This window comes from Orussus abietinus, unplaced genomic scaffold (genome assembly GCF_000612105.2).
Source record: "Orussus abietinus isolate OABI.00-Male unplaced genomic scaffold, Oabi_2.0 scaffold43, whole genome shotgun sequence".
Lineage (NCBI taxonomy): Eukaryota > Metazoa > Arthropoda > Insecta > Hymenoptera > Orussidae > Orussus > Orussus abietinus.
In genome coordinates, this window is record NW_019394351.1 from 807,602 (window position 1) to 828,459 (window position 20,858).

At 48.2% G+C, this 20,858-nt stretch overlaps 1 protein-coding gene and 1 long non-coding RNA gene across 2 annotated transcripts; both read left to right on the plus strand.

Moving 5' to 3' along the window:
* Window positions 1-231: 231 nt before the first annotated feature.
* LOC105703770 (NK1 transcription factor-related protein 1) lies at window positions 232-5,412 on the plus strand. The gene is made up of 3 exons (XM_012432417.2): window positions 232-2,158; window positions 3,226-3,422; window positions 3,868-5,412. Exons 1-3 carry the CDS (start codon window positions 1,336-1,338, stop codon window positions 4,111-4,113), a joined length of 1,266 nt encoding a protein of 421 aa, XP_012287840.1. The 5' UTR covers window positions 232-1,335; the 3' UTR covers window positions 4,114-5,412.
* Window positions 5,413-18,823: 13,411 nt separating this feature from the next.
* Window positions 18,824-19,858, plus strand: LOC105703626. Its single transcript, XR_001104370.1, has 3 exons — window positions 18,824-19,016; window positions 19,210-19,257; window positions 19,331-19,858. It is a non-coding gene; the product is annotated as an uncharacterized LOC105703626 (long non-coding RNA).
* Window positions 19,859-20,858: the final 1,000 nt, after the last annotated feature.

The following is a 20,858-nucleotide window of genomic DNA, read 5'->3' on the forward strand; positions in this document are numbered from 1 at the left end:
CGACCCCGCCGGCGGCGAGCGCGGCTCGCGAGCGGCGCGATTGGCCGAGCCGCCGAGCGGCCCGTTCCCTCCGGCCGGCAGATCCGCCGCTCGCGAGCGACTCCGCTCATTGGTCCGCCGGCAGTCGGCGGGGGAGGTACGGCGCGCGCCCCTGGAGCGGCGGAGCGCGCGCGGGCTTTCCGGCGGCGATGCGCTCTCCGGGTAATCAGTGCCATTCCGTGCCAATATCAACCAGCACGTGATAGTGCATCTGTTCTTATCTGAGGTGGGTGCGCGCGCGCGTGGGCGGCTCTCGCCGTGTCTCTCTCGGTCCCGCAGGTCGGATCGGCTCGCGAGGTCGCGTCGCGGGGTTTCAGTTCCGGGAGATCGTTCCGCCGGTGACCTGCCTCGAGGAGACAGTGGTGGACCTTGGTTCGTCCTGCCGAGGATCCGGAGTAGGGCATTTTCGGGGCCCGAATGAGCCGGGAGGGCGACGGGTGAGGCGCGGACGCCGGGCCCGGCTCGGGGGGTGATGCCCCCCAGGTCGGGACTGTGGCGGTGATCCGTCGGGGGTGCCGAGGGAGTCGCGAGGGCGTCGGCAGCGCGCCGGCGGCTCCTTAGGCGGCCGCGGTGCCAATTAAACCGCGAGTCGTTTGCGCGCACCATAAGGGAAGCTGACGACAACCGGCGGAGGGATCGACGTCCCCGACACCACCTGAGAGCTCAGGAGGAGAGGAAAGACGCGGATGGTTCAGCGAGGGACTCGACGACAGGGCGACCGGAGGATGGGGGGCGAGTGAAGTCTTCCTAGGAAGAAGTTTGTGGGACGATAGACAGGATATCGCGGATCGTCGGAAAACGGTGGACGAGGTCAAGGGACGCTTCGGGAGACACCTTTTGCAGCCGCGGGTAGAAGATCCTTGGGATACCTCGAGGGACTTCATCGAGACACCTCCGGGACACCTTCAGGAAACTCCTTCACGGGGCACCGAGCCTCCAGGATGTGGTCGTTAAGTTCCAAGGTCCCCGACTCCAGAGTCGGGGTTGAACCTCACTCCAGGGCGTGAGACGAGCTCCTCTATAACCTCTCCCTTCGGGAGCGACCTCCGGTTAAAAGCCACCGACCCGGTCTCCGGGAGTCCAGGAAGGGGCATATCTCCCGAGGTCGCGGGGGGGCCCCCCATGCGGGGGCGGGCCCGCCGTTCCCGGAGGTGCCGGGCGCCGGCGACCCCGTCGACCACCCGGAGGGCATGACCCCCGCCCCCCGTGGGGTGCCGTGCCGCTGACTAACCCACCCCCGATCTTCCAACCCGGAGCCCGAACTACCGAGGTCGCGCTCCTCTTCTTCCATCGACCATGGCCGGCACGACGACCTCGGCCGGGGTGAAGCCGCGCGGCGGCAAGATCAGCTTCAGCGTGGACGCGCTGTTGAGTGGAACGAGGGAGCCCCCCGAGGAGGAGGTCGCCCCCGAGGTGGAGCAGAACTCCCCCATCGAGGCGAGGTACCGGGAGCTCCTGGCCGAGCACCAGAGACTGAACGGCCGCCGGCTCCTAGAGATGCTGAGTCCCCAGGGGGCGCCGGGGGTGGGGCTCGGGAGGAGAGACCAGGTGCCCCCCTCGCGCCCTGGGGCCCCCGGGCCCCGGGACTCCCCCAGACCCGGCGGCACTACGGCACCCCCGAAACGCCGGGACGACGACGACCCCCGCCTTCTGGGGACTGTCCCTCTCGACGACGGCAGCCTCGATGGCGCCGTCGCTCCCGACTGCCCCCGCGACCCCCCTGGGGGTGTTCCCTCCCCTCGGAGGAGAGAATCCGACGAGAGGAGCGACTCCGAGGCAAACCGCTCCATCGAGGGCGACCCCAGTGGGGACCAACTCGACGAGGATCAGGATGTTCGCAGCGTCGGTCCTTCCGAGGATCTCAACGTCATGGACTCCGACTGCGAGGGGGAGAGGGAGGTCGCGGACCCTGGGAAACCCGGACCCGTTGTCCCACAACCCATCCACCCTGGGGTACGAAGACCATCCGAGGGATACTTCGCCGATGGTCTTGTGTGGAACGCTCCTGGGTTTCAACACTCTCTGGCGGGGTTCACCTGGCTGCCTCCACCGCCGCATCCCCATAACCATCACCATGGACACCTCTATGCCCCACATGGAGGACCGACCAGCCCTAATGGTAACGAGACAGTTTATTGGGTTATTCCATACGCTTGTGGAAAAGATTTTTTTTACACATATTCAATCTGGAAATTCTGAACCTTAAGGCGATATCAAAGGGTCTATTCTTGGTTCTACTCTGGGATAAATAAAAGAGATTTTTTATCACATGTGAAATTTCAGGAACACCAGGTTTTTCATCAGGGCCTCTATAATCACGTGCTGAATGTTTCTAACTATTCGGTGCATCCAGGTTGGAGACAAATTTTATCAATCTTTTAGGGCCTCCTTATCATGGTATATTTTCAAACTAATCAGTATATCCAATTCGGAGGATGTTTTCCCCAACGATTTCACTTCTCATATTCATATTGACTGACTTTCATATCACATTGAGGTGTTAGGAAACTGTCATATGTATATTACAAACGTCGGAATATTTTTAAAAGTTTTTTATACACCCTGGGTGCACCGAATAATTTCAAACTTTAATTCGTGATTATGGAGAACCCATAGAAATATAACGCGATGCTCATGAAATTTCATTAAAAAAAGAAATGAAGAAAAATCGTGGAATCGAATTTTTTCGGCTAATTATTTGAAAGAAAAAAAATATGTCTCTTTTGGCTGAAAGGCCAAAATGGAGGTAAAGACCCGTCGCGAGCCGAATGCTCTTGAAATTGAATATATTGCTCTATTGATGCACTTTCGATACCGAATACTGTCCAAAGATCACAACTACTATTCGAAATGACATGATGTCGGTGTGTTTGAAGAGTGTCCCATGACACATGGAGTTAATAGCTTAATTTCACGTTCTTCAGGGCCTCTAACAGCTGGCCGTCCCTAATTCCGTCTGACAACGATCCCCAGATTTATCGCCTTATCCGAGCAAACAATCAGAATAGGAAAGTCGTTCCTTGATTAATGTCCCCCCAATTAACGTCAAAGTTTTCCCTTCTTTATGATTTAATGCTCCTACCGAGAGTCTAATTGTTCGGCGCACCGAGGCATACCGTCGACATTTTCTAACCGTACTTCTTTGAAGGATGTTTTACCAAGGGCGGGGAAATGGCGATGTTTCAGGAGATCTCAGACTTCCTGGGCCCAGTCCAGGACCTGTTCGATGCACCCTGAGGAAGCACAAGCCAAATAGGAAACCCAGGACGCCATTTACGACGCAGCAGTTGCTCTCGCTGGAAAAGAAATTCCGCGAGAAGCAATATCTCACGATAGCTGAAAGGGCGGAATTTTCTTCGTCCCTTCATCTAACAGAAACGCAGGTAACGCGAAAATCAAATTAAATCGTGAATAAAAGTCTGCAATTCATAAAATCAAACATGGCGTCTGGCCCTTGGACGCCTCGCGTGATTATCATGAGATATTTTAATTATTATGAGAGATAAAATTCCGCGAGAAGCAATATCTCACGATAGCTGAAAGAGCGGAATTTTCGTCGTCCCTTGATCTAACGGAAACGCAGGTAACGCGAAAATCAAATTAAATCGTGAATAAAGTCTGCAATTCATAAAATCAAACATGGCGTCTATCCCTTGGACACCTCGCGTGGTTATCATGAGATATTTTAATTATTATGAGGTACCTTTATCAGGGTATAACATAGACAAGGGGGAGAGAACTTAATCCGAGTACGAGACGTAACGTCAGAGGAAGAAAAATTGGGGCAATTCCTTATGGACAACCCAACACCAGGTCTTCTTCTTCCAGGTGAAGATCTGGTTCCAGAACAGACGCGCGAAAGCAAAGAGGCTGCAGGAGGCTGAGATCGAGAAGTTGAGGTTATCGGCCAGGCCTCTTTTACATCCAAGTTTTGGATCTGGACTGATGTTCTCCGGAGTAGGCCCTCCAGGAACATCGGCAGTTCCTCCCTTCATAGCTGCAGCAATGGCGAGGCATTCTCACGCCGCCGCCGCGGCGGCCATGTTCATGGGCTCCCCTGGCCACAGGCCGTAGACATTTTCTCTCTACTTAATTTCCCTTTTTTTTTTCTTTTCTTTTTTTCTTCTCATAATTAACTACAAAGTGTCAACTAACGAGTGCCGTATACCGTGACCAGGAAAGTGGACGATCTCTATTCGGGAATTCTTCCAATCCGTGGCCTTGGTCACCGGTTGGGATGCACATGCAGATGCACATGCAGATGCACGTTATCGTTATCAGCAAATCTTGCCCTGCAGAATTTCAAGAGACTGCAGACGTTTCGTATTATTTATTCCAGGATATGTAAGGTGCACTTCCTGGGTTTTAGTTTATCTCGTATGCGCACGCAGAAGAGTATTTGGTTGAGCCGATATAAAAATTATTGTTGGAGTTTCATTGTTATTTGTGTGACATAACGAGATCCTTTGATCCATTTTTAATGCTCGCTTGATTGAACAAGGACATAAAAATTCGACGAAATAGTCTTTCTGCGTTTACCGGACTTCACAATTGTTAACTGTCAGCGATATCTCCGAGGTGGTTATTGTTTATTAATCCCTATGTGAGGAAATTAGAGATTCACTTGCTCCTCCGTACACTTGCAGATGGACCTCTCGAACTGATAAGACCGACACGAAAAGTATATTATCACTGTTACGAGAATGCGTCGACGTTTTGGCGACCCCCAAGTGGACTAATTAACGACCCTCGTTAACAATTAACATCGGGTCTCGATTTCAAGTTCATGCATTAAGTGATATGTAGTTGTCATGGGGATGTGTATCAAGTTGTTCGCAGGAGTAACTAGGAATGCTGGACCTCCAACAGTCGTGAACAGTGTCACGTCGCGAGGCTCTCTGCAGCTCGGAATGTTGCAACAATGGTCCTATCCAGCTTCGATCTTGCACTCTCGACAAATGTTGCTGCAATCTCTCCGCGGCATTGCGCCAAGTGTTGCGTCAAAAGCCGCGTTATCACCGCGATCCTGCAGACACGTTCCAACGATATGACAATGGTGTTCAGAAAGTCCTGCAATTTGAGACGAAAAAAATAAAAAATGGAAGATAGGTCCTGGAGCCAAAAATATTATTTGATTCTGCGATCTTGAAAACGCGTTGAGATGAGAAATTGAAAAAAGAAGCGTCGTTGAAGATAAAAATTCATATTTATTATTGAGGTCCTGAAGACGCGTTGCAGCGACCTAACAATGGTGTTCATAAAATCCTGCAATTTGAGAGGAAAAAAATTAAAAATGGAAGATAGGTCCTAGAGCCAAAAATATTATTTGATTCTGCGATCTTGAGAACGCGTTGAAATGAGAAATTGAAAAAATAAGCGTCGTTGAAGATCAAAATTCAAATTTATTATCGAGATAATGCAGACGCGTTGCAACGATATGACAATGGCATTCAGAAAGTCCTGCAATTTGGAAGGAAAAAATTAATAATTCGAGGTGAGTCGTAGAGCCAAAAATGTTATTTGATTCTGCGATCTTGAAAACGCGTTGAAATGAGAAATTGAAAAAATAAGCGTCGTTGAAGATCAAAATTCAAATTTATTATCGAGATCCTGCAGACACGTTCCAACGATATGACAATGGTGTTCAGAAAGTCCTGCAATTAGGAAGGAAAAAATTAAAAAAAGGAAAACAAGGAGAAACAAAAAAAAATCGTCGAACATCTTAACGTCCCAACGACTCCGACGATACGGACTGATAACCCCTCCCCGAGGAACATAATGATAAGCTTGGTATATATCATTGTGAAAAATCACAGGTCCACTTTCATTGATAGAGATGCATCCTCGTACACGCGCAAACCCACACACACACACACACATGCGATATACTTTGAAAAATTAATTGCACGTTGGCAAAACGTTCGAGGGCCAGAAGCGAGTCGAGAGATATGATAAGAGGACCGATAAGAGGAAGGAAGAGGAAGGATGAAGCATTTACTGGAAGGCAATGATCTCAGACGAGGTGTGTGTCAAATGTACATAGTTGTGTAAATAGGTCTCCTATAGATATAAATATAAATTCATGAGATACAGTTGCTCTCGCTGGAAAAGAAATTCCGCGAGAAGCAATATCTCACGATAGCTGAAAGGGCGGAATTTTCTTCGTCCCTTCATCTAACAGAAACGCAGGTAACGCGAAAANATATATACATAGACGGTAAGAGGAACGACGCGCATGCGTACGCGCGCCGCGCGGCCGCCATTATTGGTGCACGCGTGTGAGGCTATCGACTGGCCGTTTAAGGAGGCAGGACGGTACTTACGCGTGTACATTACAGGTATGTACTCGTCCGCATTACGGGGTACGTACCTGCGCGTATCGGACTAATTTATTGGACGGGGAGGAGGCACCCACGGCCGGGTTAATCTGCGGTTCCGAGAATGCGATAAGATCCCTAGGTGTAACTACAGCTCTCTCTGTATAAACGCGCTACGATAATTTATCCCTAGAGTTACGTTAAAGAGAAATAAATACGGTTTCAATATTTAAGTGGCCCCCTTGCTTCTCCGTAGACTCCGCGTCGAAGGAAACAAGATGGCGGACGAGGACCGACGACAGAGACGAATCGATATCGCCGATAATCACGTAACAAGGAAAAGGTATTTACATTTTCCCTCCAATTTACGGGGAGATTATCAAATTGCAGATTTAAGGGGCAGTTCGAGTCTCTCGAATAAGGTATGACTGTTAAGTGTTGCATTATCGAAATCTTTGCGTCCAAGATGGCCGCCACGCTCCGTCCTCGTATATCACTAGTCGAATCGGTATGACCGTTAATTTGAAGTACAAGAGAAAAAGCGGTACTTGCGGTTTCGCGTTATTTTACGAGAAAGAAATTTAGTATTAACTTGGAGATTTCCGGGGAAGATTCAATCTTAGAGTATAATTAGAACCGTCGCGGCGTCCAAGATGGCCGCTCGTGCTGCGCCCTCGTATATCGCATAAAAATGGAGAAATCGGAGTAACTTCGCGCTTCCGGCGTCGGATGCCCGTGGAAAATCGAAGACACCGATGGCTTGTATATTTTCGAGGCATCGGACGAGGCTTAAATACCTCGCCGGTACTTTATTCGTCACGATTTCGTGACCGGAGTCGACGGCTCGGGCGGCGCAGCGGCGTCGGCAAGATGGCGTCGCCAGATGGAGCGATCGCGCGTTCCAGTTCGGTCCTCGAAAAATGTATTCCATCCGGAGGGTGGAAAAATGTCGTTAATGCCTTTAGAACGGTGCTCTTGGACGGAGTTCGATTCCGGTCGGCCCATAAACGGCACACAAACGTCCCTTTAACCGATGCGAGTCGTGCGCGTCTCGGGGCTCGTTAAAAATCGTCCGAATAAAACGGCGGGGCTAGATCTCGCCCCTAATTAATTAATTAAAAAAAGGAAGCGAACGTAAAGGGACGAAAAAGGGAAAAGGAAAAAGAAAGGAGAAGAGACTCCGGGCACGTTGGCTTCGGTGTTTGCCCCGGCTAAATAATTAGCCCGACTCGGTTTACCCGTTTCCAACATCCCGATCGGGGCGAGAGAGAGAAAGAGAGAGCGAGGAGAGTATCGGAGTTAACGCGTGCACCGAAAGTAAGGGCCCTCAGTCAGTTTATCCAAGTTAATTGGTCGTAAATTAAGCGACCGACCTAAAGAGCGTGTGAACAAGAGAGATGGGAGATCGGGCCCGGGCCCGGGAGCGAGAGAGACGGCCGTAGAGGTGGGGGGCGGCGCGCCGAATAGAGATGTGGCGGGAGGGAGAAGGACGCTGCGCGCGCAACGGAGAGGCTGCGCGCGGCCCGCGACGCGCCGGACGGAGACGGACGACCAGTCGACTCCCGACTCCGCCGCCAGAGGGAGGTGGCCGCGTCGCGGGAAGAGACGGAGCCACTGCTACCTGGGCCGCCGGGGAAAAGGAAAAGAAAGGGCCCCCTCCAGGAACGGTAGCATATCGACACGCCATTATGTGGCAGCTCGGACTAATTTATACAAGGGAGAGCCCGAGGACACCAAGGAAAGCGACCCGCGGGAGGAGCGGCCTGCCTCCCGGAGGAGAGGGATCCCCTAATTGGGAACTAGTCACCGAGTAGCGGTCGCTCGTGTCTCCCGGAAATTACGATTATGGCGCCGGATTACGCTTTTCGGCCGCCCGGTCCCTTTTTACCAACGGCCGCCCTCCACCCGAATCCGGGTGCATCGCCGCGAGGAACTGCATTTTTGCGCTTCTTATCAAATTCCCGGGCTATACGTACCCCGAACCTTCCCCCCGCGCCATTATTTTCTTACCTTATACTCGTTCGACTAATTACGAGCGAGATCTTTCTCGGCCACCTTACGATCAATCCACTCACGTCGCGGAGCCGATTCCTAACCTCGACTTAACGTTTCTTCATTTATTATTTCTGTATTTATTCTTAGCTCCATTATGGAGAAAAGGATCGCTGCCAATTCATGCGACTTAACCTAAGCATTTAATAGAATATCTCGATCGGATCCTTAATTATTATTCCGTATTTATTTGTAGGCCCATTAAGAGGCAAACGAAGCGAGTCGGTTCGACGCGATCGTGGGAGCAATTCGCTCGCGCGCACCTTGACCGTATAATTCCCCGAAGCATCGGTAGGGGCGCTGGCGGGGGGACATATTCGGTCGGTTGTCGAGTATATAGGATCGGTGAGCGGTGTATTCCGTAAAACCGATGACAATCTCCCTCCGGGCGCGCGCGGGATCGGCTAGGTGTGGTCCAACGGCGACGAGGCGAGTTTCCAGGAACGCGAACCATTAGACCTTCTGGCTGGTGTTATAAATTGTACATCGTTTAATTAGGCTCCGCTCGTGGTCGGGCCGTGCCGAACAGCGTGGCTATTTACCATTTACCATTTACCGTACCCATGTACCTCGGGGACCCTTATGTGCCGTCCGAAAGCTACCGTGCATCAAATTGGGCTGGAATTGGGCCCAAAGAGAATGCGGTTCTTTCTCGGCAGCGACTCCGGCTCTCTTCCTATCCCGGGAGCTGCACTCGCGCAATGGCGTAGCCTCTGCCCTCCTTTATTCGCCCACCTGGATGTTTCACTACGCCGCTGTCTATATACTAAAGTATCGCAAATGATTCTTCCGTTGTTTCAGAAACGCTTCCCTTGGACAGAGGACATTTTCTAAGGGGGCTTTCGTAAATTGGTAAGTGTCTTATGGATATTAATAACGACGAAATATCAATAAGAATTTTCGACTAACCCTTCCCACCGGATAATTTCAAAATTTGGTCATGAGAATCTTAATGCTTACGAAATTGTTGGGAAAATTCCGTTGACGCGCTGAAAGGAAATATTTTATTTACGAGCTCCGGGACTTTTACTTTCAAGAGTTTCTCCTGCACGGCCGCCATTTTGGATCTGGCCTCACGTGCCGCCACCTGGCTGTTTTTTTGCGCGCTAAATTTGAGACACGATTGGCGCGATTTTTAATTAAGATATTAATAAGGTAATGTAATAGGCCATGCTGTCGGGGGAAGATATATCTTGGTTTTACGAATTCTGCCGCCACGTTGAGGTGAGATCTTCGAGGCAATTGCGAAAATTCCGGGCTTATCTCCGGCGCTGAAAGCGAAATTAGTAACTACCACCGTACATAGCTCATTCCTGACACACGCATGCTCGCGTGCATATGCGCGTAAACATTAAGTGTTGGATTCTCGGCCGCTGTTATGTAAATTGGATCCTAACCGGTTTCTTATTCCGTGGCCACTGTCTTACTCGTGGCAATACAAAGCGCAGTGAGAATCAACTGAACCACTTTTCATTGTTCGCGTAGCACCCCTCGAAAATGGTCGAAATTCATAAAAATTCGGAAAAATAATTCTGACATCTTAAATTGAGAAGGAAAATTCAAAACAATGTATATAAAGTGGGTATATATATTTTTTATTTCGTGGCAATACAAAGCGCAGGAAGGGCATTGTTCGCGTCGCACCCCTCGAAAATGGTCGAAATTCATAAAAATTCGGAAAAATAATTCTGACATCTTAAATTGAGAAGGAAAATTTAAAACAAAGTATATATATTTTTTATTAAACATTTCTTATTTCTTGGCAATACAAGCTAGAATTAACTGGCTCGTTCTTCGTGTTTATAGAGGAATGAAGGGAGGGAAATTGGATAAAAATCATCTTAACGAGATAAAGTAATTAGGAGGGTACAAAAGGGACGCATTAGGGGTGGGAAAGCGCAAGATGGCCGTTTTGAAGAAGCCGAGGCGTATATATCCGGCCGAATGAAGCGGACAGGTAATGGGACCACCCGGGGCTCCGTTCTAATGCCGGTACGATTAAATCCAGACAGGATATTAAACCGCGGCCTATACACCGCGGCTGTAACATATTCTGACAATACACCGTTCGAGCAATAAAGTAAACCCATAAACCGCTGGCAAGACTCATTCCGAGAGGCCTATGAGACAGTAATCTCGTGTACCGTATATTTGATGGCGGTGAGATTTATACGCGTAAAGTGTCGCCCCTGTGTCTTATCGGTAAGGCCGATTTAAAAAATTCTGCTAACCACTGCGAGTTAACGCCTCTAACCCGACTAATGTAAACGGTATACTAAAATCATTCCCGAAGTGAGGAGTTTAAATCCAGAAGACAAGATTCAACGTCAAGCTCGCACGGCCTTATCATATCTACTGATAAAATAATTTCTTAACGATTACGATCCTGCCCCTTAAGGTCGATCGGCGTAAAAAGGCTCAATGTCGAAATAGCTACTTCATTTCTTCTTTTTTTCTATACCGATGGAAAATCAGGTCGGATACTAAATGGGGAGAATTTAGGGAGGTCGATCCTTAAGCCTTTGGCTACTAAGAGCGCCCGACGTTTGGTCCAATATCGCGTGACCGGTCAGAGGAATTTCGCCCTTATGTCGAAATGGCTCCGCGTTCAAAGGGTTAAGATCAACATTCAGGTCAAGATCGAGCTCGCGCCTTATCGCTCCAGCTGATAAAGTAATTTGTTAACGATTACGATCGTGCCCCTTAAGGTCGATCGGCGTAAAAAGTCGCAATGTCCAAGTTGCCACTCTTTGTCTTCTTTTTTGTGCACCTTCACCGATGCAAAATCAGGTCGGATCGTAAATGGGGAGAATTTGGCGAGGTCGAATCCTGAGATCGGCGCCGGGAGCGAAGCCGGGTTTTAACGATTGGTCATTAAGCCGGGGAGAAAATTGAGACATCGGGATCTCTCTCTTTCTCTCTCTTGCCTCCTCTCTTCCTCTCTCTTGGTGAGTTCATACGCCCGATCGAGGCGGCGGCCTTAATGCAAATTATCAGCGAGTCACCTGTCCGGAAATTTTATCACCAGGGTGGGTGCCCGAGGTCCTGAACCCGTTCATGAAAATTCCCCTAGCCTCCACTTCACATCTAGTCTCTTTGCCTGCGTATAGTCCGAAAATGCTCGGTGACACATTGGAGATGGCAACTGTCAAACGTTTCCATCGCCTCGAAACCCTATAACTAGTAAAAATGTCTTGCAAAATTCCCTATGAGTGAAAAAATTCCCCAGAGTACACTGCGAGTCCCGGCACTCGTTTCCATCGCCTCGAAATCCTCTATTAAAAATGCCCACGGGAAAGAACCAGGACAAAAGATGCCGATTGCAAAATTCCCTAGGAGTGAAAAAATCCCCCAGAGTACCCTGCGAGTCCCGGCACTCGTTTCCATCGCCTCGAAATCCTCTATTAAAAATGCCCACGGGAAAGAACCAGGACAAAAGATGCCGATTGCAAAATTCCCTATGAGTGAAAAAATCCCCCAGGATACCCTGCGAGTCCCGGCACTCATTTCCATCGCCTGCAAGTCCTGTAACTGTTAAAAATTTCCACGGAAAAGAAGCAATACGCAGGATTCCCTAGGGGAAGTCCCCAAGTTCCCCAAGCGAGTCCCCGATAATCCAGCGACGCCCGTCGGTGTTTAATACGTCCGGGATTCCTCGGGAGTCTCGAGGAATTACCCAGAGGGCGCTGCGGTCCCTCGGGGAGCCGGGAGAGCGGTTTGCATCATTTGATTGGCCGCGTCTTGTAGGCCGTCGAGGCGGAGCGCGTTAATTGGCCCGGCCAATTAATTCCGTCGAGTTCGCTCCGTATGATTAGTCCTGCTGCGCCGGGAACAGGACCGAGTCCTCGTGTATGTACCCTCCACTCGGGCCCGGCTATTGATTGAGTTGTAATTAATTGAGCTTCATTTGCACCGCTCTCGATAGTACTTAGAGTCCGGTGTCCCTCCCGTCTTTATGCATCGCCGCGATTTCTCTACCCCTCGCCATGGAAACTGGAAATGCTCCTTGACGTAATCGCCTAGGGATTTTTTCCCCCCGATTAATTGGACTGCACGGGACGATGTATCGGATCGAATTAACTATTTCAGGCACGGTGGTATCAAAACCCACCTTTTTAATGCATTAATACGCACGGTGGGACTATTTGAGTCCCACCCTATAACAAACTTAATGGAATTATTATTTTTTTTTAATGTGTTTATATTATGTTATTTCCATATTAATGAAAAAAAAAAAAAAAAAAAATGACTGTGTGTTATTCTTCATCGAAGAAGAAAGGCACTGTGGGAAACACGGAGGGGGACCGTTTGCGGGTGTAAAAAGTGGGAAATTTAATTTACCCGGTTTACGAGCGGGTCGAGAGAGTGGAGGGCTCCCTCTCTCTCTCCCCCTCGTATTTTAACCGCGCTCGATGACACGCGCGTTAGCTAATGCTCGAAAGCCGATACCGGCACAGACCCTTTCCCTTCTTCTTCCCTTTGGCTGGATTTCTGCAATAACGCGACCCGGACCCACCCTGTACGTGATGACTCGCTTGCGGGACCATTGGATGTGCTCGCTCGGATTTCACTAGCGCCGCGGCCGACTCGGACCCTTTCGTCGCCGACGCTACTTCGCCGACGTAAAGTATTGACGTTTTTTTTTTTTTTTTCATATTAAGGTGAATATGCATATTAAGGTTTCAACCTTTCTCAAATCAGTCGATTCGAATGAGACTTATTTTTTAAGGCGATGTGAAAGTGGTGTCAAGATGGACTCTCGTCGCCGACGCGACTCCGGCGCGCTCTCGTGGCGTCGACGTAAAGTTTTGGCGTTTTTTTTTCATATTAAGGTGAATATGCATATTAAGGTTCATATTAAGGTTTTAACCTCTCTCAAATCAGTCGATTCGAATGAGACTTATTTTTTAAGGCGATGTGAATTGTCTAAATGATGCAAAGCGACTAACCTAACCATAAGTTATATCAAAAAATCGAGCGATCACATTGGTACATTAGATCCAAAGTGACACAGATAAGCGGAATAATTCCTGGAATATCCTGGCAAATCGAAACGATTTTCAGAACCATCCAGGTCCATTGGATCAAAATGACGTAGATAAACGGAATAATTCCTGAATTGTCTAGATCATGCAAAGCGACTAACCTAACTATAAGTCATATCCAAAAATCGAGCGATCACATTGGTACATTGAATCCAAAATGACAGAGATGCGCGGAATAATTCCTGGAATATCCCAGCAACTCGAAACGATTTTCAGAACCCTTTCAGAGCCTAACCGCGACTCCCACCGAGTGAATCGAGGGATGAACGAGGAGGCTCGGGTGCACCGGATGCAAAATGATGCAAAGCGACTAACCTAATCATAAGTAATATCCAAAAATCGAGCGATCACGTTGGTTCATTAAATTCAATATGACAGAGATGCGCGGAATAATTCCTGGAATATCCCAGCAACTCGAAACGATTTTCAGAACCCTTTCAGAGCCTAACCGCGACTCTCACCGAGTGAATCGAGGGATGAACGAGGAGGCTCGGGTGCATCGGATGCAAAATGATGCAAACCGCGATCCGGTCGGCGGAAGCTCGGGTAGTTTTCGGAGTCGGAGCCGCGAAGGAGTTACAAAGGCCCGGCAGAATCCGGGCACGTCTGCGGACGACGGGAGTCGGTCCCGGGTGCGACAATACCCAGGAAATTACATAACTGTTGGAAATATCAAGCGATACCGCCGCGCCGGCGTCGGTCGCTCCCGCGTATTACTATAACCGGCTACGTGGCGTATTATATGCGCCCGCCGGGGGGAAATCGGGCAGCCCAGCCCGAGATAGCGCCGAGCCGGAGAATGAAACGAGAAATTGAATTGCGCGGAACACCCGGACCGCAATATGCCTCGAGTTCCTCCCTACGAGGGACCAAATTCCGCCGGCAATTTTCCTACATTTTAATTACGCCAGTGAGGATTTTTCAATCCCGATTTCCCCCCCTCCAACGGCTGAATTAATTCCACATAAGACCTAATCGGATCGATCACTGATAAAGGAAAATAAAAATACTGGGATTTTATAAAACCCACGTTGGAATACTCATACACGGTACACTAATTTTACGACATGTTATAAATTTAATGCACAAGTATATCGTCAACTTTAATACGAGATTTAATTTTATCATGATATTGGATGTCAAAGGTGTATGGATTTTACGAGTATTTTTGAGAGGGTGGTGGAACGAGGGAATTGCAAAAGGTGGAGGTTATGTTTTGAGGTTATGTTCGGGGATGTTGTTCGGGCTCGCGCGCGGTTCGTATCTCTCCCTGGGAATGGAGGAGAGGAGAGATACGATTCGTCGGCGGCGATGGATTGCCGGCTGGGCAGTTCGGAAAAATTCATTATCAAGCTGTTCCCCTCCGAGGGAGGGCCCAGCTTCGGAAAAACCGAGACAGCGGGAAATTAATTGTTTCGGGAGACAGCGAGTCGGCCGACTGCCGTTTAATTAACCGCGCGACCGAGCGACGCACTCGCGAGTGGCGGCCATCTTTCTACGAGGTGTATGCAAAAGAGAGGAAGGTTAAGCTGATCCATTGTTGGAGAGGAAGAAGAGGAAAAGCGAAGAACTGTCCCTGCGAGGAAACCGAAGGAATAGATGTGCCCAACCTAACCTCTACCTCCATACGAGTTCCAATGAAGATCCAGCTTCAAAGAATATAAAGTAAATTTAAATTATCCTCTTTTTAACGTTCCAAAAATTCCTTCTATCCTTCAAATCCCTCTTTTTATAACAAATACTCTCTAACGAACCCATTACCAAATAAAATTCGCCTGTTAATATAAGCATGTGTACACCTGTACATAACCTCATCCTTTACATTCACCATTCATCTAAACACGTATATCCTTGTACATAACCTCATCGTTCCACTTTCATTTAATCATGTATATACCCTCGTACATAACCTCATCGTTTACATTCACCTTTCATCTAAACACGTATACCCTCGTACATAACCTCATCATCCTACATTCGTAAGTTCATCTAAACACGTATACACCCGAACCTAACCTCGAAATTCATCTAACCTCGCATTCATTTAAACACGTATACCCTCGTACATAACCTCATCATCCTACATTCGTAAGTTCATCTAAACACGTATACACCCGTACATAACCTCGAAATTCATCTAACCTCACATTCATTTAAACACGTATACCCTCGTACATAACCTCATCATCCTACATTCGTAAGTTCATCTAAACACGTATACACCCGTACATAACCTCGAAATTCATCTAACCTCACATTCATTTAAACACGTATACCCTCGTACATAACCTCATCATCCTACATTCGTAAGTTCATCTAAACCCGTACATAACCTCGAAATTCATCTAACCTCGCATTCATTTAAACACGTATACCCTCGTACATAACCTCATCATCCTACATCCGTAAGTTCATCTAAACACGTATACACCCGTACATAACCTCGAAATTCATTTAAACACGTATACCCTCATCATCCTACATTCGTACGTTCATCTAAACACGTATACACCCGCGCCTAACCTCGCTCGTGGTTCGACACTCCCGCGTCCATGCAAACACGTATACACCCGTACATAACCTCGAAAGATACCGAGAGGGGGCAGAGCCCGGTAAATCGAGGGGTTGAAGGAGGCCGCGGAGGAGGGTGGTATGTGGCTCTTTTAACAGGCCATTATTGGACGGGAACGTTTTCCCGAGCCATTATTGTGACTGACGATAAATCCGGAGATAACCGACGCCGAGCGTACGGGGACGACGCCGGGCGCCGCGTGCGCGACGCCGCTCCTCCGAGGCCCGATCGCTGACGAGCATTGTTCGTCGAATCGCTCCCCTCCCGCTAAGTACTGCTAGTAAGTAGCTGTTAGAGCCGTTAACGCGATAGCCCTCCCTTCTGACACGAGAACGGGCCGATTAATCGACGAAATCGCGCGATCGACGTCGATGCCCGATTTTTCTCCTCGAAATTTAATGCATTTCGAAAGCTAACCCCGGTACCACCAAACTCGGTTAAATCATTGGTTACCTAACCGTAGGTTAAAGTTAACGCCTCGGTTAATCATGGGTATCAATCGGACGTAAACGTTCCCCCACACTTATGCAGAGCGCGATTAACTAATCGTATATCTTATCCGAAGTAAATTGAATTTTTCGTGATTAGCGTGATTAGCTGATACCTCGATTAGAGAGCAAGATAGATATTTAACACCTGCTAGCCTCAAGTAAAGGTCTTCGGTTAAGGATATAAAATATTTTCACGCGTACTTCGCGTGAATTAACTGGTTGGTTAATCTAAACGGCGATCAGTCGTTAAAATATAGTGGAACTCGTAACCGAGGATTAGCTTTTTGACCGAGGTTTGTGGAACCGGACGGGGCCGAAAAGGATGACTTTTAGGACGTACGCGTAAGCATTTAGGACGCTATAGTAATCGCGAAATGAGGAAAAAAGTAGGGTTAGAAAGTTTAACGAATGCCGCGGCTCTCGAATCGAAGTCAAGTTCGACTCAAGAGAGAAAAGCGAAGCGAGTCCAATGTCTCTGAGTCACGACTAATCATTGACCTCCGAGGCCGTGGCCGATTATATTCCGATTGTATTCCAATTGGCCGGGCTCGATTCGTCAATTTATACCACAATTGCCGGAAACGCGTTTTTTCCCGGCGTTGAAACCGGTGTCACGGCCTTTCCGCTATGTCTACACGCACATTAATAATTGTGCCACGATCCTCATTTGCCTCGATAATCTTAATAATCGAGATATAACTCCGAGAAAAAGAAACCCATCGAACCAAAGAAATATTTCTTTCTAATGGTATCGGGCCCGAAAAAAAAAAATTAATTGCAATCACAATTACTATAGTGACAGGTTAAAATACTGTGGGAAGTAAAAGTAAAGAAATGGTGAAATTGACCACATGTAACCTTGCCTATAGGTAATGTTAAGTCGTCCATACTCGCGATACACTCTGATCCCACTGCGGAGACTCGCTTCGTCCTCTCGGATATGAGAGAAAAAGGATTTTCCGGGAATTCGGCGGTGTCCAAGATGGCGGCGACGCGCGCGAGATGGAACTCGTCGGCGAGCGTTCGCGAAATTACCCCGAGAGGTCTCGCGCGACCAGCGGCCGAGAGAGAGGCGCGCCGCGAGCGAGATGGAGAGATCGAAGGGGAAACAAAATGGCGGCCAATAGAACCGTGATACTGGCATGAACACGAGGGAGAGAGAGAGAGAGCGCGGCTTTACGGCGACATCGAGGAGAGACTCGCGGTCGATCGGCCGACTGCCGGAGGAAGAGGGCAGAGAGAGGCACGTGAGCTTGGCGGAGGGCGAGGGGCGCGGCGACGACCGAGAGGGGGACACGTGCGAAAACCAATTTGAGATACCAGAGCGCGGGGCAAGACGCGACGCGTCGCGACAAGGACGGTGGATTCGCGCAGGCTGGTGCGCGCCGCGGGAGGGGGGCGTTTCCGTCGCGAGGCGCGGCCGCCATCTTGAAAAGTGCAACTATGCCAGCCAGGGTTGCCAAGCGTACTATTAACAACCTAATACCCTAGGTAATTTCCGTGGTTTTATTACAGTAAATTATTAGGTATTTTGCGCTAGAAATTTCATACCTCGGGTTAATTGCAGGTTAACTTCTTTAACATATGTCTCTGCTGTGGCTATTATCCGAGGCGCTTAAAATTTGTCTCTTTTATGGTTCGCTCCTACTTGCCATTGTTATTTATCCCTTAGTTGGTCTTACTAAAATTTTTATTCATGAGTAATGCATACTGGGCACCAGTTTGAAAAAGTCACGGTACAGGAGCGACGGCTTTGTCGTGTGATTTATTGCGTATTTTACTTGCATTCCACGTGAAATCATTTCCTTAAGTATTCTACTAATTGTACTGTGCGTACAGAGATGAGTTGGGAGATTGCTTACGGGCAGGGTCGCGCGATCGCATCCTGTGCTGCCCTCTGGTTTCGTACGTTAGCCTTCACCGTTTTTTGCCCCCAAGGGCGGCGCAACGAATTTCTGATAGGAGCTCGCGCACTCGCGATGGCGGTACCATCTACCAGTCGCCGTTGGTGGCTCACGTACTCGTGATGGTAATACCATGCGGCAGTTGACGGTGGTGGCTTACCTACGCTTACCGATACTGCTCGCTTTTGATGGTAAGGGAAGAACACTCGTGACGCTCCATTTGACTTTATCTACTTATCTACTACTATTAAGTACATTGTTGCCTCGAAGTCGACGTGATGCGGAGCTTTGGGGCACGCGTCGGTGTCGCGTACGGAACCCTCATGCAGCGAACCTGTGTGAGTGCGATCGCTCCTAGAAATCATAGCGCGTCCCAACCAGTCCAGATCTGTGTTCCAGTGAAGCGTCGCGCCATCTCGCGGAGGGGAGACCAACTCACCGATTCTTATCCAGAGCATGCAATGGATACCGTAGTTCCCTGTAAACGACGGTACAGATCTGTACCATGGAACCAGCGCCCTCTCTGAGATGCATAGCAAGGTTTAACCTCGAAGTCTCTCTGGCGTCGGGAAAATAGGAATCCTGCTGTTCAAAAAGTATCCACACCTTATTATAATTTTTGCACGCAATAATTTCAAACATATCTAACTAAACTTTTTACGATATCGTTGATCATGACATTCTAGTTAGCATTAGTGTCGTAAAGAAATAAACTTTAATGGAGTTTCAGTAATGAAGCATCGTCTTAATACTTGAAAAATGAAAGAAAAATTATTTTTGACGTCATAGATGGCCGGAAGTCAAGGTCTAATAAGAGGGCACTAAGTGATCATTCGGGTGAGTAGAAGGTGATTTTATTTCGAGTTTCGCGTTGCCTCTAAATCTCAACTTGTCAATGAATTGTCGTCAGGTCAAGGAGGCTACTGAATTGAGTAACTAATGGCGCTTCCCTAAAGTGCCTCCGTCCGGTGGGCTCGTCTGAAATTTTGGAAACATTCGGCGCCCGACGTTTCTGGCCAATGTAACATCGGAGGAAAATGAAAACGAAGGATGCGACTGTCTAGACAGCCAGAACCACGCAATTGTCTAGACTGGACCACCACGCGTGAGAAAGGCCGGAAAAACTCCTCCATGCCCCAAAACATACTTAAGCTCGTTCGAACAATCTTTCAGTACTTAAAAAAATTGAAAACTACTGAACCACCATTTTTACAAATACCAACGTACTGTAATACAATAATCAATAAGTATAACTCTATCTTAAAAATTGAACATGGCGTCTGTTTGCAGTGGATCACAGTATGCCAATTTATCCAATTCTCTCGAATATTAATTTAGATAATGAATCATGAGAAGAAATATTTTATTAATACTTACTATGTTTTGTCCACGGATTACTGCTGCATGTACGTCTGTGGTGGCTTTGGAAAACATTGTTATTGTAATTTTCACGGTCGTTACATGTAGAATTACATAAAACAATGTATAAAAATGTATATTGTAATACTTATGTCGTCTAGAGAAAGTATACGGCGTCTCCGGTGGGCAAGAAAAATTAGGGCCGCCTTATTGTTCGCGAAGATGGCGGCAGCCTATGAACAACGGGGGTCCGAAAAAGGCAGACGAACGCCATGGGCGGTATCCGGGCCGCGACATGTCTGAAAGGCAAAATCTAGAGAACCAGGGATTTCCTATGCACGGTGTTCCGGGTGTACCCAGGCCACGCCTGTTTAGACGCTCGGAGATACAAAGGACTCTTTTATGCCGCTCCGTGCAGCTGGACATCACTTTCGGCTTGTTTTTATCCTTTTGGCCGTTCTCTATCTCTTACATTGCCCTCCCCTCGCCTCCCTGCACATCGAACGGCACAGAAAAATTAAATCCCCATTAAAAAACGATAATTCCAAAGCGAAACTACGTGACCCTCAAACGTATCGGCACTTTTTACTCGAGTGAAAGGGTGGAGGGTTCGAATCTCGTCTCCGGAAATCCAAAGTTTTTTTTTTCGCGTTTTTAGGGGTAGTTTCGAAGAGAAACTCGGTTTATGTAACATGGCCTCGGGAGAAATGGGAAATTGATGATTTAATGCTGATTTCGAAAGTGATCTTTGCCGAGATTGCTGACACGCGAATTCGGGTTTGGGGACTTTCATCTGTGTTTCGGGATTGCATGGAACGGTGGAAACTCTATGGAGAATTTTTATTTTTGTAAGGGTTTATTTTTATATTGTAGGGAAAATTGTTATATCGCGTCTTAAAAGGTTCCGCGTAATTTGTTGCCCGTCTAGGGTTTCCTTTTTTTCGCCGCGGAAGCGCGTCGTCCGTTTTTTCTCGGCTAATCTGAGGAGACGTTACGATGTGTGCCTAAATCGATTTCGATTGCCCGATGGGGAGTTATTACTGCTCGAATTACAAGAGTATTCGATTGGCCAGGCCGCG

What these genes read in the sequence shown, in the direction of transcription:
- LOC105703770 (XM_012432417.2), top strand. Translation starts at nt 1,336, where the DNA reads ATGGCCGGCACGACGACCTCGGCCGGGGTGAAGCCGCGCGGCGGCAAG. An exon ending in AGGACCGACCAGCCCTAATG is followed by an intron (nt 2,159 to 3,225) that starts GTAACGAGACAG and finishes GCGATGTTTCAG; the next exon opens with GAGATCTCAGACTTCCTGGG. An exon ending in TTCATCTAACAGAAACGCAG is followed by an intron (nt 3,423 to 3,867) that starts GTAACGCGAAAA and finishes TTCTTCTTCCAG; the next exon opens with GTGAAGATCTGGTTCCAGAA.